We start from the raw sequence: 22,023 nt of genomic DNA on the forward strand, positions 1-22,023 counted from the left end.
AAGCAAAAAGGCCACACCGAGGCCACTTTAGGGTTGACGAGGATTACCCAATCCATTAAGAAGACACCTCCTGACTTGAAACTCCATCCTACTTCCTCTTTTTTAGAACTTTTATCTTACTCAGAAACTAAGTCTTTCTAATGCCTTCTCTTTCCCAATACATCAGGAAGGAGGAGAGAAAGGAAAGACCTCATTTTACTCATCTACACCAGTCACTCCAATTACAGCCAGTTCTACGAACAGAGCCCTATCTGCCTGGAATACCCTGTACCCACTAGCACCTTAAAGAACTGTTCTAATACGCACTCAAATGTGGCCTCCTCCAGGAAGACTTCCTCTCTTTCACCCACTTTGGTTAATATCACCTCTCTGGTTAATATCGCCTAGTACTCCCAGTGCTTGCTGGAACCTCTGCCCGACACTGCACAGTAAGGACAGCAGGCAAGGCTTCTCCATTTCCCTAGCCTCCAGCACAGTGCATTAAACAGAGCAGACATCCAATAAATCTTTGCTGGGTGAAAAATGAGTATCATGTCTCATGAGGAGTATGAAAAGCACTTAAGCACTGGGAGAAATTGGATTGCTTAAGGGGTCCTGGTTAGAGGTTAGTGACACTTCTGATGGAATTGCTGTGATAGGGAAGAAAAAACCCATCAAAAGGAATTCCCAGCCTTCCCATCAGTTCTAAATGTAAGATAGTGAACAATCCTTTGCAATTAAGGTGACCACAGAATACTTACTCTCAACATTAGTTTCCCCTGGGAAATAAAATCATACAGTTCTGTATTGTTTGATTTTTTTTTTTTACAATTAGTTACGTATTACTTCTATAATATTTTAAATAAATTTAAATTTGCAACAGCTCAGTTTTTCTTTAAGGAATCTTTACATTAGTTTGGAGGGGAAAAAAGGCACCACGTGGTATTTTTCCCTCCTTACAATCCACAACAGCCTTCCACAGCAAGTGGAGTTATGGGAAGAGATTTAGACTCTAGGGACCAAACCGAGGTCAGAAGCATGAGAGATGCTGAGGACAGGTCAGCAAGGTTGAGGGCAGCTCCACAGAGACCCCAGGAGCCGCAGGAACAAGGGCTCGGGCGGAGGCGGGACAGTCAGAGGCAGACCATTTGCAAAGGCTGAGGGAGCACCTGTCCCTCCCCAGGGTTGAGATCTCCCTCCACTTAACCCAGTGGGAAAGGACAGGATAAGGGAAATTTCAGAGAATCAAAGCAAAAAAAAAGGACTGACTAAGTGCACACACTTAGTTTTTGACATTAACAGCCTCAAATAACTGGAGAGGAAGAGGACCAAAGGGAACTGTGCAGAACTGCCCTATTAGAATCTTTTCCCTTGTCAGGTTCCAGGTGGCTGCCAGAGCCACCAACTTCTCAAGACATAATTCCAGACACGCGCACCTTGAGAACCCCAAGTGCATGCAGTTCTCACAAGGACAGAGACCAACAGCAATCCAGGCTCCAACAGGCCAAGAGAAACTACTTTCGGTTGAGTCAGAAACTGAAGAAGCCAATGAGGAAAAGACAGTATGTATAGAAAAATATTTCAGTAGAATCAAAATGGCATGTTTTAAAAATACCCTCATTGGTTTTTAGGGCAGTGAAACTATTCTGTATGATAATATAAGGCTGGATACATGTCATTAATCATTTATTAAAACCCATAGAATATACAACCTCAGGAGTGAACCTTAACGTAAACTATGGACTTCAGGGGCTGGCCCGGTGGCGCAGCGGTTAAGTTCACACGTTCCGCTTCTCAGTAGCCCAAGGTTCACCGGTTCGGGTCCCAGGTGCGGACATGGCATCGCTTGGCAAAGCCATGCTGTAGTAGGCATCCCACATATAAAGTAAAGGAAGATGGGCATGGATTCTAGCTCAAGGCTACTCTTCCTCAGCAAAAAGAGAAGGATTGGCAGTAGTTAGCTCAGGGCTAATCTTCCTCAAAAAATAAAAATAAAACAATAAAACTATAGACTTCATGTGTTAAGGTTGTGTCAGTGTAGGTTCATCAATTCTAACAAATATAATCTAGTGCAGGATGTTGATGAGGTGGGGGCAGGAGATATATGGGAAATCTCTGCACCTTCCACACAATTTTGCTGTTTACCTAAAACTTCTCTAAAAAATAAAGTCTATTTAAAATTTTTTTTAAGTATCTTCATTATTCGAGTTAACCCCCAAAGAGCCCATACTTCCCGCAGATGCTTAATGCCCACTGCTCTTTACAGAATAACCCATAGAATATACAAGGTGAAGAATAAAACTTCGAAATGGGCCATTTCACTCTAATTACTAAAATTATCTCTGGCTAAAAGATTAATAAAACAAGAGTTCTGGTTTAACCTGCCAAGTTTTATCAATTGTCATCTCCAGACCCCCAAATTACCTAAAACATCATGCCTCTTAGATCTAGATTAGATTAACTGAAAGTAAACCACTAGATGAAACTCCAAAATCCCTTTCTCATCTAAAGCTGGCATTTTAGGATGCTTACATTGTACAAATATGAAAGAAAATTATTTTAATAACATAACTACCGAAAATATCTTACCCCTAACACTGCTTTCATTTCTCTTGATTACTCTCCAGGTTGCACCAGGCAGAGTAAGAAGAACCACGGGAACCCCAGTATCACTCGTCTGGATTAAAATGAAAGCTTGCTTAGTTTAGTTAACCTAGAGGTTTCTCAATTTTTATAGGTATAACCAAAGACCAAGATGTTTGAACAACATCCCCTTTCAATTCTGCCACCCAACTCATTAGAAAGTTACAACAGTGCCCTATCCAAGGAGGGGGATATGCTCCAAGACCCCCAGTGGATGCCTGAAAACCACGGAGAGCACTCAACCCTGTAAATACTGTTTTTTCCTATATATACACACCTATGACAAAGTTTAGTTTATTTTAGTTATGCACAATAAGAGATTAACAATAACAATAATAGAACAGAACTATAACAATACACAATATACTACAATAAAAGTTAGGTGAGTGTGATCTCTCGCTCACAACATCTTATCGCAGTGTACTCACCCTCCCTCTTGTGACAATGTGAGACGATGAGATGAAGTGAGGTGAATGACAGGCGTTGTGACCCAGCGTTATCGTAGGACCGAGGCTGACCTTGGAAAGCAAAGCCGTGGACAAGGAGGGACTACTGTACTTTCTGATCCACTTCAGGAGTGACATTCATTAAACTACACGTTAAAGAGTTTTAGGGTCCAAAATAAGTATATCCTAGGTATTTGTAGCTCTGGCATACAATTTATCTAATAAAACTTTTTAAAAGACACTCTTGTCACCTAAGAAACTACAAGCTGCTCTTGACTTAGGGACAATCAGCTCACGAAATGCTCCCACTGATGACAGATTAGCCACCCACAGCACCCCTCCCTCCCTATCGATCCACCCTGCGGCCACATGTGGAAATTACACGAGGAAAAGCCCTGACATGGCGACAGCGGTGTCCAGAGTAGAAGGACTCTCTGTGAACAGCAGGAGCAGCCCGGTGGAGCACCGAGGTGCCTGTGAGAGGTGAACTCGGGCTCCTCACTTACAATCACCCTCCTCACAGCGCTCACGCCCCTTCTCATAGTGCTAACCACCGCGCATGACCTAATTAATAAATCATGAGGCTCCGCCCCTAGCCTGGCCTCTTCCCCCAAGCTCCAGACCCGTATATGTAACCAATTATCCGTTTTCTCCACCTACATTCCAGTTATCTGAAACAGAATTCTTTGCCTACACAGCTTCATCATCTTCTATGCCAATCGATGCCCCATCAGTCATTTACCCACACACCCAAGCCAGAACCCTAGAGGCCATCCTAGGACCCATCTGTCCCTCCCTCACCATCATGACCAAACCCAGCCCAGTCTACCCTCTTAAATAGCTCCCTATTGAATCCCTTCCCCCCCTCCCCTCCCAGCACTGACGCGTCAGTCAGGTCCCACATCAGCTCTCCCCGCCCCCACAATGGCCTCCTAGCTGAGGAACCAGCCTCCACCCTCTGCAGTCCAACCACCAAACTGTTACAACCCAAAATGGGTCTCATTCTGCTGCTTCCAGCTTTGCCAGGAATTTCCTATTACCTAATAGGCTCAGCATGGTCCTTCCTTTATGATCTGGTCCCCTACCTCTTCAATCGCATGTCTCTTGTTCTCCTTCCTTTCCCTTTGAAGTCCAGCAAACTGAACTTCTTGCACTTTTCCAACACTCTATGCTATTAAAAAACTCTTATGCTTTTGAACATTTCTAATCTGTCTGGATTCCTTCCGCCTTTAAAAGAAATTCTTCTAGAACAGAGCTCAGGCATCATTTCCTTTATTAGTCTTCACACTGTCACCTCTCAAAATTTAATTATTCCCTCCTATGCTCCTTCTGTGCCTTATACTTCTACAACTGCATTTATCCCACTGAAATGTATGTTTACATACCTGCCTCTGCTATTAGACTGTAAGCTCGCTGAAGACAGTGTTTGTCATTTTTCTTCCTAATCTCAATGCCAGCACGGTGTCTGACACATGGCAGATCTCTCTTCTTCAACTCTAACCATCATTCCTATATAATGCCATCAACTTTTCACTGCCTGATAATCTACCTACTAGAGACCTTCTTCGATCAACACATATTCTTTCTTCCTATAATTAAAAGGAATAATTAAAAGTTCATACTACTTGTATGAACTGGTATAAACACTTTCCCACATCTAGCTAAAATCAATTTTAAAATAAGGAATTGGAATTTTAATTAGGAACCACTGAAACCTATTAAAGGGGACATAGTAAAGAGGGTTTTACATCTGAGCTGCGCTATCCTGAAGGCAGTAAAGGATAGAGGAGAAGGCTACTGGAGGTTAACAGTGAGGGCCAGCACCGTGCAAGGGACCGATCGCAGCTCAGAAATACGGCATGGGACCAGTAAAGAAAAATCTCCCTTATACCAGCTACCTTCCTGCCTTCAGAACCAGGAACTTAACTCTCACCATTACAATTCATTAGTCTTTTCCAGCCTAGCTTCACAACTTAACCACTATTTATAAACTCGCTTCTACAAGAAAACATGCTGAATTCCCAACCAACAGACTTACAAATGAAATCTGAAATTCATTTGGGAACCGCCCATATTTTAAACTTTATTTCTAAAACATGAAAAATTTTCCTTTTTCTTTCTCATCAAACTGTAACAATGATGATCTCGGAAATAAATTACAATCAAAATATTAATACATCTCCTACTAATTTTTATTTTATAAAATACTATAATGTAAATGGCCACACAGTCTACATTTATGCTTTCTTAGCTTAACATAGCAAAGATCTTTACAACACAAAGTATGACACTGCCTCTTTTTCTTTAATTGTACTTCTATCCAACAAGTTTCCATTTCCATGTTCACGCTCATACAAGTTAAAACAACTAAAGACAACCATACAACAAAGAAAAAATTTTAAATTTGAATAAAGAAAAAAGCAAACGGATACTAGCAGAATTCAGTAGCACTAAATTCTCACATTACTGCCTTATATTTCTCCTTAAGTTCTTCTACTCATTAAAAAAAAATATATGGTAGAAGGGTAGGAATACAGGTCTATGTCCCTTATCCAAAATTCTAAAACCAACAGTTTTTCGTAACTTCTCTGGAAGGAAGGTCTACACTGATCTGAAACCATCTGGCAGGAAAACCTGAAGTGACGTAGGGCAATTCACAGTCTTAATGCTAACAGACATGTGCCTCGCTGCTCCCCCGCCTGCGGGCTGCGGTGCCAGCCAGGCGGCCCGTCCACAACCCTGGCACCACTACTGCCAGCAGCCCCTGGCGCATGTGGGCACCTTGTGCAGGAAGAAAACATGTATGCAGGTCTGTATCATTTCAATGACAACTGCCCTGTCACTCAAAACACACACACCAGGAAAAGGTTAAAAAGCAGACTTGTGCTATTTGGGGTGAATGCTCATTCAGAGCAGTAATTTTAAGCCACAACGTTTACACTAATCACAGTCTTGTGAATTTCCATATCTACAACTTTTTATTAAATCATAAGACTAAAAAGAAACACACAGGATGTAAAAGCTATTTTAAAACTAGAATATTTAGCACATATACAAATATTCATCCGAAGGACAATTAAGAACACAATTCAGCCAGGCAGGATTCTCACTGTTTGTCTTCAAGCGCCTACATTTGCTTCATCCACAGCCCAGAGGCAGCCCAGAGACTGCTTCTGTCATTCTGAGCTAATGCTCACATTTACACACGTGCATGCACACACACCGTCTTTGGGGGCCCCAGTCCACATGCAGTGTCCTCTGTTTAGAATACAACCCAGCAAGAGACAGGAGCTCAGGATGAAGTGCAGCACCACTGGGTGGCTGGTCTCACTCACCAATGTAAGCAAAGCAGTTAACTACGAAAACTCATTAAAGAGCAACAGCAGTGCTTACCAATAACACTGTGGGGGGAGGGGAAGGGTCAATAATGTTCTTCTTTCTCCAAAGGCAAAAGAAAAACAGCGAAATTATTCTGTCTAACCAGCAGAGCCAAACAGGAACATGCTCCTGGCTAGAACCTTGCGTGCTAAGGACCAGGCACGCCCTACATTACAGAGGCCAGGGTAAGTTGGTAAGGACGTTAAAATAATCACCATGAAGGTAAGGACATTAAAATAATCACCATGAAAACTGTGTGGAAATGGGGGGATAACATTTACAATCCATTTCTGAATGGAAAACAATATAAAAAGAGCAACTGGCCCTGCCCGGTGGCGTAGTGGTTGGGTTCGCACAATCCACTTCGGCAGCCCAGGGTTCAGATCTGGGTACGAACCCACACACTGCTCATCAAGCCATGCTGCGGTGATGGCCCACATTCAAAATAGAGGAAGACTGGCACAGATGTTAGCTCAGGGACAATCTTCCTCAAGGAAAAGGAGGAAGACTGGCAACAGATGTTAGCTCAGGGCCAATCAGGGCCAATATTCCTCACTTAAAAAAAAAAAAAAGGAAAAGTGTACCTCTGAATGACTGCAATTACTTAAAGACACATCTGCACAAAGATGATGACTGGAAAATAAGCAAAATAGAAAACAGCTATATTCAAATAGTGGGATTATATACGCTTTTGCTTTAAAAATAATTTAACGGGGCATGGCGTGAGGGTGTTTTTCCAGCCGGGGAGAGGTTCCATTTCTGTACCCACCTTCAGCCCCCACTTCACATTATTTTTTCAAAGACTATGCACAGACAACATGGTCAGGGTAGGAAATGGGCCTGGAACCCTGCAGTCAATAAGCAACCACGGACCCTTCTGCTGGTTTTCACAGGGCCTGATGGCCACGAATTCCCCAACAGAAGCAGTTATCACTACTCTGATACAAAAGGACCAACAAAGGGAAGAACTATTTTCAGGGGATTTCAAAAGCAACCTTATCTAATTGCTACAGCTGACATATTAAGCAATTATCCATACAAGAGGCTCTCTATAAAAATACTGAGAATTTTACATTTTAAAAGGCTTAAAATATGTATCATCTTAAGACATTTTTCTCCAATTATTTTTCAGGATGTTGGGTGTTTGTTCCCTTTGGAAATATCAGAGAAATATAAACTTTGTTCCTTTGGAAATATAAAGAGGAAAAATTATTTCTGACCAGGAGTGCTACAAAAGCTTCTTTTAGGCTACTTACAACCATAATCTGATAAAGTCAGATTACAATGAAGAAATAATAAAATAACACATCTTACATGCACACACATATATGAACATAAACATACATATATGGGGGTGGGGGAGCGCTGGAAGGCCTGTTCTCAAGAACCATTTGTCCACATAAACAGCAATGCATCAAAGAGGAGGGAATTGGGTAGATGATGGGAAAACTGCTTTTCAACTCAAAACTGTTTTAAACTATGTAATCACTTTAAAATACGACCCTGCTTCACACCTATAGGGAAACGAAATTCCATCCCACAGAATCCAGGGTCACACCTCAGGCTGCTGGTGCTGCCGGCCCAGACCCACTGGCGAGTGTGACTGAGATCCCCACGACATCAGCTGCGTGTCACTCACTCCCCCACACGCTCCACTGATGAACACAGGCAGCCTGGGTAACTCAGCCAGGAAGTGCACGCAGTTTCACTTCACGAAAGCACTTCATCTTTTCCTGAAGAAGGCAGTGTGGAGGAAGGCATGCTGAATGACAAACTGGGTTTTTTAGAAACACTTCAGATTCACTATTAACAAAGAAAAGAGAGGAGCTCAAACCTCACAACTACCTTTCCTGACACAGCCCACCCCCTAAGTCGGCCTAACACCCCATCTACCCTCGTACCGGAAAGCGCCATATAACCAACCACAGAAAAATTACAATGCTCTTAAAAAAGTGAAGTCCCCTCCCCACCTCAAAAAACCACCCTCAAATAAGCAAGTCTCACAGAATCAAAGTCTAGCTAATCACAGTACACGCTAATAAAAGACTGCTAATACAGAAATACACTTCATTTTTTGAATTAAAAATCAAATCAACTATACATAAAAGCATAAAACCTCTGACACCCCAAACATTAAAAAGACTACAGGTCTGGAATATTCTTCTCAGTACAGAGATATACATGTATCTTCAGTTAAGTGTTAAAGAGAGCAACTACAAGGAAAGAAAATCAGTTTGTCCAAAGAGAGTCCATCACTTTCCTAACTGGACACCACCCCGCCCCCAGCAGGTGCTCATCACTGAGGCCTGCCGGGGAGCCCACAGGCCACACCGTAGGGGAGCCGGATGGACGGTGCAGACTTCCCTGAAGTCTCCCCTTAAAATCCAAGCAAGGAAAAGAAGGCAACATAATATAAATACTAACAGCTCAGCAGGGGCTACTGGGCAAAGGAATCTGGGGGTGTCCTGAGGGTGAGCAGGGTCCCAGAGGCAGGAGGAGCCGACAAGGGGTGAGGTGGATGGAAAGCAGCAAGAGGAAACTGGGAGTTAACAAGAGGCCCTGCGTTGTAAGCTGAAGTTTCTATTAGTATTAGTAGAGTCAGTATTTATATCATGTTGTTATTTGGTCAGGAAGCCACGAGAGGCTCTTAAGCAGAGAGTGACTGAGGAAAATGACGGTTAAGAGAAAGAGAGGTTATCCTGGCCACACTGTGCAAGATCATCAGGGTCAGGGCTTTTGTTCTGGTTCAGGATTTTCTAAAAGAACCATGGAATGCTAATTCTGAGAGATGCATTTCTTAAAAAAAAGGAGGTTCCAAGGTCAAAAAGACACGGGAGCACACATCTTCCTCCACCCCCAACAGGTTTATAACACATGCTAAAATACTGAAGGCTCTAACAATTCTTACAGTTAAAAAGCCTACTTAATTCCCAAAGTCAGTCTTCTGAAATGCAAGCCATAAGTCGCAAGCACTGATTTTCCATTGCACTGCCTGTCAAATGGGCATCGCTACACATGCTCCACAGCGGGGAGCAACAGGGATGTAAGGATTTTTAGTTCTCCGGTGCAACGGTTCTCCAAGTGCAGTCCCTGAGGCAGCCACACACCTGGAAGCTTACTAGAGATGCAAACTCCACCCCAGAGGCCTGCAGTTTATCAAGCAGTCCAGGCGATGAGGATAAATGCTAGAATTTGGAAATCACTGTTAGACCACTGGGTATTTTTCTCAGTTAATACTTCACAGTTCAAAACAATCTGGGCAACAGCTGAAAGGCAATCAACAAGCAGTCAAAGGCCCCAATCCCACCCTAAGAGGGGCCCAAGGGCTTAGGAGAGAGAAGAGAGACACAGGGAAAACCCCTTCAAACCCCAGTCCCCTCCCCCACAGCCACAATCCTCAACACTAGAAAGCCTATGAAAAATAACACTGGAACATGAACAAAGTCTTCCTTAAAAGTTAAAAAAAAAAAAAATAATGGAAATAAAAGTGTCCAAAATACCATGAATTACTACCCCTGAACTGGACTGGTTTCAGGAAGCTGGATGCACAAGCTGACCCCTAGGGTAACAGGGGCCACACGGGGGGCAAGAGGGGGCAGGATCCGAGATGCTCAGTGCAGGCGTTCTGGTGTAAGAAGGTAAACAGCACCAATGCTGGCACGCAAAGTCAGGGCTCCACTCCCAGTGGGGCTGTTTTCTAACTGAGGGGCCTCAGTCTTCTCACCTGGAGCCTGGCCTTGGGGACTACCCCGGGTCATAAGCAGCCTCCCACAAGGCCTGGCCTCAGGGAGGAGCTCAGTAAAACTCAGGCCCCTTCCCACAAGGCTTCCACTAAGCTTTTATCTTCTGGACTGACATCAACACAGCAAGGCCAAAGGCACCGTTCACCTGTCCCACTTACCCACTCAAGGAACACAGGAAGCAGAAGGGAAAAGAAGACCCGCCTACCAGTGGGAACAGCGGAGGAAGTGAGTAATTCTTTGTACTTAACATATCTTTTTCTTTTTAAATTACCTCTCAAGAAATGTTTGGTACAAGGAAAGTGCATCAAACATACTGAAGGAATGTTCCAGCAATACCTTTCTTCAGCAGGTTCTCAGTTCATCAGGAGGTCAGGTAGCAACTTAACAAGGAACATGACTTCAAAGTTATCCTAGGAAACTGTGCCTAAAATAGCTGCTGACCAACACCCAGCCCCAAATTCTCGACTACTTTTCATTTTCCCTCCACAGTTTATCACGGTCAATTTCTACCCAAAAAAGGACTTTGTTCCTGAGTAGGAAATGCACCCTTGGAGTCATCTGTCCACTTGTCTGAGGATTTAGGGAGCAGTGCCGGCCTGGGCCCGTAAGTGGGGTGCAGAGACGTCCACTCTTCACTCCCGAGGCCGCAGCGCACGACCCTCTAACCCGCAGCAAGCCCGCCCAGGCGGCCGCTCAGCATCTGCTGCGCATCTGTGCCCCAGCCCCGCACTGACACGCAGCCTGCAGTGAGGCTGACCCCGCCCTCGCAGGAAGTGAATTCTGGACCATGGGCTGGGCCCCTGAAACACCAGTCAACTTCAGCAAATGTTTCTCCAAAGAGATACCACGGGGCTCCCTGAAACGGTTCTGTGCCCAGGGGATCTTGAGGCCAGAAAACGAGAGACAGAATGAAGAAAAGCAGGTTCTTAGTTCAAGCCAGGGAGGTGGAGGTCACTGACGGAGATGTGGAAAAGCAAGCATATATTTATATTGTCATTTACTCGCAGAGAGAAAACAGCAGGCGAAAGTCCATGATGAAGAGAACAGTGGCTCAGAAGTCCTTCCCCACCTGGGCACTGGGCAGGCCTGACCTTGGAATTCAAATTCTGTTCACTCATCTACAAATTGAAGAGAGCGACTTCCAGGTAGAAAGCACACTGAGCATAAGCATCTGCTCTGGTCAATCCTGAAATCCCACTAAAACCATAATAAAGGGGGTTTTCTTAAAAGGCTAACCCTCCACGTACCAGGAGGGGAGAGAAGACCAAAAGCAATGAAATTCCAGAAGCTGGAAAGTAGGTGCTAGTAAGAAAGATGGGGGAGAAGACAAATGCTACGCTACAGGTGCACAAAGCAGAGCACCGACTCCATCCACGGCGCTGGATCTCCAAAACTCAGGAATCGGCAGCACCAGGCCCCTCCGGAAGGGGAGCACCTGCCATAAGGAGGAGCGGCTGAAAGTCAGCCAAAGAAGTGGTCAGATACTCAGATTGCCTTCCCCACTCCCCAGAGGCAAGCAACTGCCCCATGCCTCCCCAATCAAGGAAACTGAAAGCATATTCTCCGGAAAGGAAAATTGAGGGTTTCTGGAGCAGGAATGAAGCTACACAACACACTGCCCCCACATTCAGCCCTTTCCCTCCATCCAACACTCAGGGGGGCATGAGGCTTCAGGCTGGAGGAGGGAAGAGGGCACCCAGAGTGCACCCAGTGTGGACAACGAGCAGTTCAGACCAGAACAAGTTGGAAGGCTCAAGCAAAGGCTTCTCCAGGAAGGCAAAACGTACAAAAAGCTAAAAAACTGACACAAGCCATTCCTCAATTCTACTGTCCAGTGGGAGCCCCTGACATCACTGTGCTTAAAAAGATCTACTCAAGAGCTCAGATTCCAACCAGCTTGGTAGTCCTCCACTCCTAAATATGCGTGGGCATTTGTGGGTGGCCTCCACCATAAAAAATGGAGACCAAAACCAACAGGGGAGAAGAAGGAGCCTTGGAGGAAGAGAATCTATTGAGGAAAAAAAACAATGTAACTGCAATTAACATTTTCATGGAGATAGCCAATATTTCAACTGAAACAATTAAGGAACATTCAGAGAACCAAAAAGAACTCAGGATTTCGAAAACAAGAGCAGAAATAAAATATTCATTGGAAGAGCTGGAAAATCAAGTTGAGACAATCTCCCAGGAAGCTAAGTAAAAAAGACAGAGATGGAAAACAGGTGTAAAAACATAAGAACATTTGAGGACCAGTCCAGAAGGTCCAATATCGAAATGACAGAGTTTAAGAATGAAAACATAGAAAATGGAGGGGGGAGGGGAATCAAAGAAATAATTCAACAAAAAAACTTGGGTTGCTTGATTGGGGGGGCCACAAAGTACCTGACACAAAAAATAAAAACAGACTCACACCAACACACATCATTATGAAACTTCAGATCACAAAGAAAAAACTCAGATCTGATTAAGTTCAGGAAGAACAAAACAGCTGGTGTCCACAGAATCTGGTATTGGTGGGGCACTGCAACACTGGAAGCTCAAACACAATGGAGAAAGGCCTTCAAAATTCTGGAGAAAAATCATTTCCACCCTATGACTATATATCGTGCCAAAACATCAATCAAGAGGAAAAGTAAAAATAAAGAAATTTTCAGATATCCAAGGCCTCAACAACCCTATCTCCCATGTACCCTGTATTCACAGGAAGGCACTGCGAGGTACATTGCACTAACACAACGGTGGAAACCTAGGAGTCCCTCAGACAAGGGCGAAGAAAGACAGAAGACACCAGTCGTGTACCAAGTGCGGAAGACCACCTGTCCAGAGGGAGCAGGTGGGAAGGCCAACGGGGAGACTCTGGGAAAGTGAAATGGATAACCTGTCTGCTCTACCTGAACCTTCCAAAAGAAGGTTCAACAAGTGGTGCAAGTCTGGGGTTAAGTTATAAGTAACGCTGTAAGACTAAACGTTTGCGTCCCTCCAAAACTCTATGGCGAGACCCAACCCCCAATGGGATGGTATTAGGAGGTGGGCCTTTGGGAGGTGATCAGGTCATCAGAATGGAGCCCTGAGGATTGGGATTAATGTTCTCATAAATGAGATCCCAGAGAGCTCCCCTGCCCCTTCCGCCACATGAAGACACATCGAGAAGACACCCATCAATGAACCAGGTTCCTCACCAGACACCGAATCTGCTGGCTCCTTGATCTTGGACTTCCCAGCCTCTACAACTGTGAGAAATAGATGTTTGCTGTTTAAGACACCCAGCCTAGGGTATTCTGTCATAACAGCCTGAACTGACTAAGCACATTACCAAAAAACATCTTAAACAAAAGATCTGAAAAGTAATCTGGGTTAACTAACAGCTGGGCTGGGAATACAGGTGCACAGGCATATTAATGTTCACGCTGATCTAACCAAAGTTACACTGCAACCATACTGGGAGAGAGAGGGGAGGTACATGTGAGTGAAGCAGGCAAGGAGAAGAGAACTAAATCCTCATCTTCAGAGTCCAAAGTCTATAGATATCGCGTCGAACTAGAAAAAAGTAGCAGCAATTTTTAAATGTTCTCTATAAACAAGAGAAGAACAACAATCAGCTAAGAGATCTAAGGGGCTGCCTTTGGGGAGGAGGAAATGGAGGCCAGAGGTGACTCAGCTACCTTTCCAAACAGACCTTACAAAGGCCATCTGACTCCTTGAAACATATGTTTAACTTTTTTAATAAACACTAAACAAAAATCCTAAATAATTAAAAATAAAACAAAGGATTTGGATCTATACAGTCCTTTCAAATCTCAGGGCCTAAAAGTCTTTTTAAAAACAGGAAGAGACCTAAAATAAAAGATAAACACCAGCTACATATCTGGTAAGCATTAATATAAAACTCAAAATGTCCCCACAGTTTATTCAGGTACCAGTAGGGCACTGAACAGATGAGGTTTCTTTTGCTGACCGGGAGCCCTCCTGAAAACATAACGGAAGGTCTCTCAAATCAAAAACGCTGCTCCCAGGGGTGTGCACATCAAGTGCCTTTGTAATCCACAGTTTGGGCTGTTTTATACTTTGTAGCAAGCAAAGACAGTCTCCTTTTACTTCCCTTCATCTAAACCTGGGAAACCAGGGAGCCATTTAGGATTAGGAAAGTCCATATTCATCCCCAGGAGCCACGTGTTGTAAATAGCCATGGGTTTTTCCCAAAGCATTCGGCACTAAGAATTTTAAATGTATTGCACTGCAAAAACATAAATTATGGGAAATGACTGGTCCAACAGACACGAGTGTCTGACTCTAAGCAGCAACAGAGGGATAACAGACTGCAACTTCTATTTCCCGCACTTACTCCTGCCACAAGATTCCATTAATGATAACAATGCTGCGCTGAAGCCTAAAAAAAGCCACAGAAGGGTCAGTTGGGTGTGGTCCATTTCCTGCAGGTATGGAGTTTCCAAGCTAGCAGCTCTGAATCACCGGGAGAAATCACTCAAAGAGAAAGCGAAGTGGCATGTTTCTCATGAGATCTTCAAACTGCCTGACTCTGGCTTCAGCGCGACTTCACAGTTTTCCTTATTTCTTCAGTAACTCCTCACACTACGTCTTGTACCAAGGTCCTAGAAAAATACAGTTGAACTGAAAAGCAATGTCAACCAGCATCAAATAAGTAAGCTCAGCTCTGCCCAGTAGAACAGTAGCTCCAAGATGAGCACAAAATTACATCAAGGAACAAGAAAGCAATGACGACGGCTGCCACTTGCCCCAAACTACTCTCTGTAGGGACATTGTGCTATGTTAGCAGCCTAGAAAAATCTAATCTGACCAACTTCTACTTGAAGCTCACTTGGTCCTATGTGAAATACTATCAAGAATGTTCCCAGAGCTGGGATTAGAACCAAAACGCCCTGGACTCCTCTAAATTCGAGTTTTAATTTTAGTTTCAAAAAATTGCGACAGCCCTCTCCCCAAAAAACACACTTTTAAGCAAAACAAATTCTTAACATTGTTAAGTTTTAGCAACAGAGGAAAAGAGGGAATATGAAGTATTGAAATAAGTATTAAAAAAAAAAAAACTCAGCAACTAACAGTAACAGAAAAGCAGGCCTTTATTTTCCTTATTTCTCTTTGGCACAGAACAGCAAAAAGGCTTGAAATCAGGGGGATGGGAGAGAGTAATAAAAGACTATAAAGTGTTCCTCCAGAGTTCAGATTCCCAAAGTTTGAGTCACCCTTGCTAAAACATCCACCTGGGCTATCCTGCTGACACCGGAACCTCCAACACTGTCTTCTCAGCACCCACCTTCTATCCTGCGCTTCCTCTCACCTACAGTGCTACCACCACTTCCCAGCAGGCCCCCAGCACTCCCCAGAATGCAATCCTTCATCTTATCTTACCACCTGCAATGAAGAAAAGCAGAGTTCCCAAAGCACACGACACTCACCACTCCGCCACGCAGCACTGCCAGCCAGGACTGTGGGCCCCTTCCCTGGGCCTCTGCTGCCCTCCGGCTCTGGGATCCAGGCTAGCCCACTTGAACTTGCCTCGTGCCTTCCGCCCACTACCATACCTCTGCTCTCTCTGCACCTCAGCATTTGAACCTTCTTACCTGAATCGGCCCTCGCTAGGCTGCTGACTTTCTGCAGACAGGCCAAAGGAGGTGCTCACCTGTGCCTCCCACTGCTCCTGGCACCACAGAGAAATAAATGTGTGGCACGAACGCGGGCTCCGTGCCCTGTCCAACCTTCTAGGTCACCAGGCCACACTCTATAGTTCAGCATTTTCCTCAAGGTGCTTTGAGAACCTAAGTCCCACAAACACCAGGAATGTCCACACACTATACCATGGCCACCTTCCCAGGAGGCAGATGCTAACAGGCTGAACACGGGGAGGGTCTTCCATGGAAGCAGGAAAAAATTATGGAAACACGACACTCACAAGAAAAAAAAAATACAAGAGCACTTCAGCCACAATTAAATGCAGCTGTCCTTCTGTTTTCCTTCATTCCCCAGATTTCCAGAGCACACAGGTTTCCCCAGGGTAAGCAAGAGCACTCCAGAAAAGTTCCCAGCGTGTCCAAACTGGCCAGGGAACGTCTTTCTCGCTCTCCCAACACAAAGGGGCATTCTTGGCAAAGGTCTGTTTCGCCAAGCAGCTAGAGACCCAAAAGGGGAAAGGGTGGGCAGGATGATGTTAACAAATGCAACTGTAAGTTTTCCAGCTATTCCTATAAACTGTCTCTTCTTTCAAATATTAGAGTACCTTAAATTTACAACATTCTCAAAACATGCTAAATTAATTTTGGCCCCACTATACATGTGACATCTAATCCAGCATTTTTCAAACTTGGGTCAAACCAGCCAGCTGTGAAATCAATTTAGTGTTGCAATCGGCTCAGGTTTTTTGTTTTTTGGGGGTTTTTCTAAATAAAATACGTCCCACATCAGTACATCACAAGAAGTAAGGATCAGAACAATCTTCTGAAACTTCTGTTTCAGGACTTGATGTAAAATATATTTCTCACGTGGGTCAAGGTCCAGAAGAGTTTGAAAGTAACTGATAAAACTCTGTAAGAGAAACTTATAAACCAAAACCTAGTCCTTTTTAAATTACAACTTACGCAAACTAAAAGCTGATAATGCTCCCACCTCCAAGGGAAGCTTTTCTTTTAATCTGAATTAAATTGAGTGAAACGGGCCGACCCCACGGTCGAGTTGGGTAAGTTCCAGCGCTCTGCTTCGCGGCCCAGGGTTTCGCTGGTTCGGATCCTGGGGGTGGATGTGGCACCACTCATCAAGCCATGCTGAGGTGGCGTCCCATGTGCCACAACTGAGAAGGACCCACAACTAAAAAAATATACAAGTATGTACCGGGAGGCTTTGGGGAAAAAAAAGGGAAAATAAAATCTTTTAAAAAAAAAGAAAAAATTGAGTGAAACAACAAATGTTCAATGAAGGACAAAGAGTAGTGAAACCCACAAATCAACCTGATTTATGTCTTTTCGTAGCTATGACATTCAGTTCGTGATTTCTATTTTTTTCTAATATGAAACTGGGGTGTGGGAGGTAAAAAAAAAAAAAAAAAAGGGACTGCCCGTGGCAACCTTCATTAAACATTCACTAAAAATGATAACTCATTCAGATTTACAGTCATCCCTCCCTCACCCAGACCATGAGCCTTCAATAAGAGTGGCTGATTGAATAAAACATCTATCTGATAGTTCTAATTTCTTCAGCAAACCCAAGCTGGAATGAAATAACCTTTAATTTTCGCAAAAGTAATAATAAAGCCATCATTCAGCATGGCGAGTAGGAGTTCAGTCTTGATGGGAGGAACGACCTGCTTTCCAATCACAAATTTGCCACATTACACACTATCTCCCCTTGGTCAGTTCAATTAGTCTCTGTTGGTTTCCACATCTACAAAATGGCATAAATAATACTTATGCCTCAAGCGGTAGCCGTGAGAATCAAGAGGCCTAAAAATGATTTGCAAGACAGTAAAGAATGGTGTTTATACTAAAATGTTCTCATTCAGGTTTTGGGGGGATTTTTAAGCATCTTTGCCTAGGCTGCCTGAATTCACTCTTTCTGCCTTTCTGAAATATTTTAAGCCAGCTCCTTATAAGCCCTGGTCAGTAGACGAGAGGGGAAAAAAAGCAGGGAGGAGACATCTCAGGACAGGGCCCGGAAGGGTTGGTACTTCCCTCCTCCTGTTTTATCCTAGAGAACAGTCAGTCCGAGGCAGGTGCCTTTCATTTAATCCTCAACAACTCCGAGGAAAGCCTCCCCGGGCAGTGGCAGCTGCTAATTCCAAGTAGAAAATAAATGTGCTTGTTGTTTTTCTCTTTTAGGGGGAAGGGAGAGGAAAGGAATGTTCTTCCCCAAATGGCACACTAAAAACAGTTATCACACAGTTTGAAGATGTTCTTAAATGCAGGATGGCTGTCAGAAGCCACCTTCGCACCTTTCAAACTATCACAGCTGAAAATGTGGTCTCTCAACCAAATAAAAATGTATCAGCTTTTACACGGAGAAAACAAAAACAGTTCCCTTATAACGCTACTTAGGAAATACAGTATATTCAGGAGGCAAAGTCAGTAAAGGAATTTTACCTTCTTTTCCCAGGATTTAAAAATTTTGGCTCACACTCTTGAAGAAAAAAGAAAGTGAGGACAAAAAAATGTTGAGACCAGACACCACCTGGTGAGCATCTGATACTGACCTCAGGGCATCAGCCAGCAGGGCAGTTAAGTACCTTTTCAAACTGATTCGCTTTACACAAAGGCCAAATACCTCCATGCTAAACTCTAAGTGAGGCCTTGCTGCTGGATTACAACCTGATTAATACAATATAAAGGTCAGTGTAAAGAAAATATTAACTAAATGCATTTTTGTTATCATTTCAAAGAAGTCCTTGCTCTACTGGTCAGAAATAATTCTTCACGCAGCTCACCTTGCCTTCCTGCCTCTAAATTCAAACCAAACCAAAGCAAGAACTTTAGGAAATACCAAGAAACCACATCTGACTTTTACTTAGTTGTCAGCAGAAGCTCAGGTTTTAAATACGTGTTGAGTTTAAAGGCTCTTTAAATGAGATTCAATGACAGTTTTCTTCAAGCACACTCAAGATATTAATTGTAACTGCTACTCCTTAAAAAAAAAAAAAGAAGAAGAAACTTGGACCAAAATTCTGGTACCTTTATGTTCCTATTTTTCCAGATTTCAAACCTGAACAGTGAAATCCACTTTTCTTTTCATGGCTTAAAAAGACCTGCCTCAGAAGAGGTGGCGCAGATCCCCAGCTCCTAAGAGGCCAGGTCTGAGTGTAGTTCTCAGCCCTCAAGAGCGAGGGAAGAAGAAAAAACGAACCCGTAAATGTCTGTAAAATAAATAATCCACTTGGAAAATCGTGGTTGTTTTCTTAGGTTCACTCGCTTAGCTAAACTGAAAGAGCAAAACTTTAAAGACATCCTGATCATTTTGCCACCACGTAGGCGCTTACAAACACTACAAATCTGCCAGGATGGTGGTTTTATTTTTCAAAGGGCTAAAACACAGTCCCCAATGGCGAAAAACTTTAATGCGTTCACCTCCATCTGAAATTCGACCTCACCCCCCTCCAAAAGTCACTGGTAGGCCAGGATGCCACCAAGTATCAACGGAGAGGGAGACTGGGAAGAACTCATCTGGATCCAATCCAGTCTGAAAAGCAAAGCCCAGGGTCCGGGATCAGGCGGGTCGGCCTCGGTAGGGCACCCCAGTGCACGTCGTCCGAGGGATCCCTCCTTCCAGAAGGTTTCCAGGCTCGCACTTTCTCTGCCTGCGCCAGAAGGAAGGGCGCGGAACGAACGCGCTGGAAGGGGGCTGGCGGTTACACCTCCCCGCACCCCGCCCTGCCTTCGCCACCGGCTGAGCCGGCCCGGGACGAGTCGGGGCGCGCCCGGGGCTCCCCTCCACCTCTCGACTTCCCGCCCGCCCGCCGGGGGGTCAGGGGCCTCGGCCGCCCGCAGCCCGCCGGGCCCAGAGCCCGAGCCGGGCCTCCAAGGGCATTTCTCCGCATCCCTTCTCCCCGGGGCCGGGGCCGGCGCTCGGGAGGCGTGGGGAGAGGAGAAAGCCGGGAGGACGAGGCGGCGGCGCCCCGCATCCCCCTGCGACCGCTGCGCCGCCGGCCGGCGAGGGCCGCCTCCAGGCCGCGGCCCCAGGTCCCCGCACACCCCGCCCCGGGCCGCCGCACGGGCGGCCGGCGCGACCCCGGAAGGGGCAGCGTGGGGGGGCCGTGTTTACACCGCCAAGTTCCCGCTTCCGCCCCGGCCCGCGCATCCCTGCCTCCCTCCGTCCCTCGGCGGCCCGGATCCTGCCTACCTGCATGCCCGGCAGGCCCGACTGCACCGGGGAGTGAGCCATGGCGGGCAGGACGGCCACTTCCTGGGACGGGACGGCCGGGCCGCGGCGATCCGCGCGGGCGACGAGGTCCGCGGGCCGCGCGCAGCCCTCGGGCGGCGGGGGCGGCCGGCCAAGCCCAGTCGGGCTGCGGCGGGACCGGCCGGAGCCCGAGGCCACCCCAGCCCCTGCGGTCCCGGGCCGGGCGGCGAGCTCAGCGGCGGACAGCGGGCCACGTCTCCATGCACGGCGCCGGGGAGAGGCTTGAGGGGCGCGGGGCCTCGCCGCGATCTGCCGCCGCTGCTGCTCGGCTGGAGCCGGGCGGCCTGGGCCCGCGCGCGCCGGTCGCCTGGAGCTGGAGTGGGCGCGCACCGGCCGCCGAGCCCGCGAGTGCCGAGCGCCCCGCGCGCCCCGCCCCGGCCCGGCCCCCGCGCCCGCCCCCGCGGCCCGGCCGGGGACCCCGCCCCGCGCTTCCGGAGGGGGAGGAGGCGCGCGGCCGCCCGGCGCCCTAGGCCGCAGCCGCCTGCGCCGCCGCCTGCCGGGGCGGCCGGGGGTAGGAGCGTCTCCCGCGGCCACCCCCCCGCCCCCAGCCGGCGGGGCGGAGCGGCGCGGGGAGGAGGACGGGCCGGCGGGGCGGGGAGGGGGCGGCCTCCCGGCGGGGCACCGAAGGAACCGGCTTGGAGCCGGGGGGCGGCCGCGCGCCCACCCGCAGCCCCGGGGCCGGTCGGGCGCCCGGGGTGCCGGGGCAGGGCGGGGGCGGTGCGCCCCAACTCTCACTCTACCCTCTTCCCCCTGCCCTCCGAGCCAGTCCACTGCTCTCCATCTGCCCCCGAGCACACCGGCTCCGGACGACCTCCTCGAGGGCAGAGTCTGGGGCACGGGGACCGAGGAGAGGGAGAGTGGCCCGCGAGGCCTTGGCCGGTGGCCGGTTCAAAACTACCGGGGCGGAGCTTGTTGGGCGTCTGGGTGAAGTTTCCTACCAACCCAAGGAGGAACCCGACCGCGGGGAGGCCGGGGGCTGGTAATTCCCCGCGCTTCTGCTGCGTGAACACAGCCCCGCTTGGAATGCTAGGCGCTGTGAAGCCAGCTAAGGGAGGGCGCAGAGCCCGACCGTCCGAGCCCCGCACCAGGGCGGGCGCGTCCCCCCGGGCAAGGGAAAGGTGGGGGAGGGGCCAGGAGGAAGGGAAGACAATCGAAGGAAACATGTCTAGACTTACCCCGGCCCTCCCCCTCTCCTTCGGCTGCCAGCAAAAGCACCAGCTTCGGCCTTCACCTTTTAGCCACCTCTTCAACTGCGGGGGAAAGACAGAAGGAACGAGTCAATACTGCCTCCAGAAAGTATTTTATTTACAATGACAGAGTGGCAGCCACCGAAGTGATCTGCTGCATCTCGGTTTGTTGGGCCCCTGGCTCCTCATTCGTGCCGGTGAATGCCATTGTTGCACCCTCGCTGTGCTAGGTCGGACCTACTAAAGTGAGCCCCCAAGAGTTCATAGACTTTTGGAGGGAACTCTCAAAGTCCTTCCCTGGGGCTTATAAGGAGTATTTATTCTTTGAGGTGGCACTGTGTTCTTACAACTTCAGTTCCCTCTGGTGCTCTGGATCAGAGTGGGGTGCTTAAACTGAGTCCCTCTTTCCCTTTGGAAATAGGCTTGCTTCCCTCGGGGTCCTTCAGGATAGTTCAGATCCCTTCATGGTCGTCACTGGTACACTGTCTTCACTGCAATATGAAGGCCCTCCACCTCCAAGTACTATGAAGAGAATGTGGCCAATACAAAGTTAAGAAAAGCACAAACCCTAATACCTAGGAGCTTGCCATCTTAGTATAAATTTTGTGTACCTAAAAAATGGATACATGAAGAGATGAACAGCAAAACAAGCAAGAATGTGAATCTTAAAAATGTTAATACTCTTCAACCCAGGAGTTCTACTTACAGCAACATATCCTAAGGAAACAACCA

At 46.7% G+C, this 22,023-nt stretch overlaps 1 protein-coding gene across 4 annotated transcripts in view; it reads right to left on the reverse strand.

Moving 5' to 3' along the window:
• Positions 1-20,990, reverse strand: part of STK24 (serine/threonine kinase 24) — a 113,013-nt gene extending 92,023 nt beyond the window's left edge. For 2 of the 4 annotated variants that reach the window (XM_023621753.2, XM_023621752.2), the window contains exon 1: positions 20,045-20,990. In XM_023621753.2, coding sequence (XP_023477521.1) covers positions 20,045-20,086 — 42 coding nt within the window. In that variant the 5' untranslated portion in view covers positions 20,087-20,990. Of the gene's footprint in view, positions 1-19,272; positions 19,535-20,044 lie in introns of those variants that run through there. The other 2 variants (XM_014732158.3, XM_070239945.1) reach the window with 2 other exon arrangements.
• Between the last annotated feature and the right edge of the window lie 1,033 nt (positions 20,991-22,023).

Source organism: Equus caballus, chromosome 17 (assembly GCF_041296265.1).
Source record: "Equus caballus isolate H_3958 breed thoroughbred chromosome 17, TB-T2T, whole genome shotgun sequence".
In the NCBI taxonomy this organism is placed as follows: Eukaryota; Metazoa; Chordata; class Mammalia; order Perissodactyla; family Equidae; genus Equus; species Equus caballus.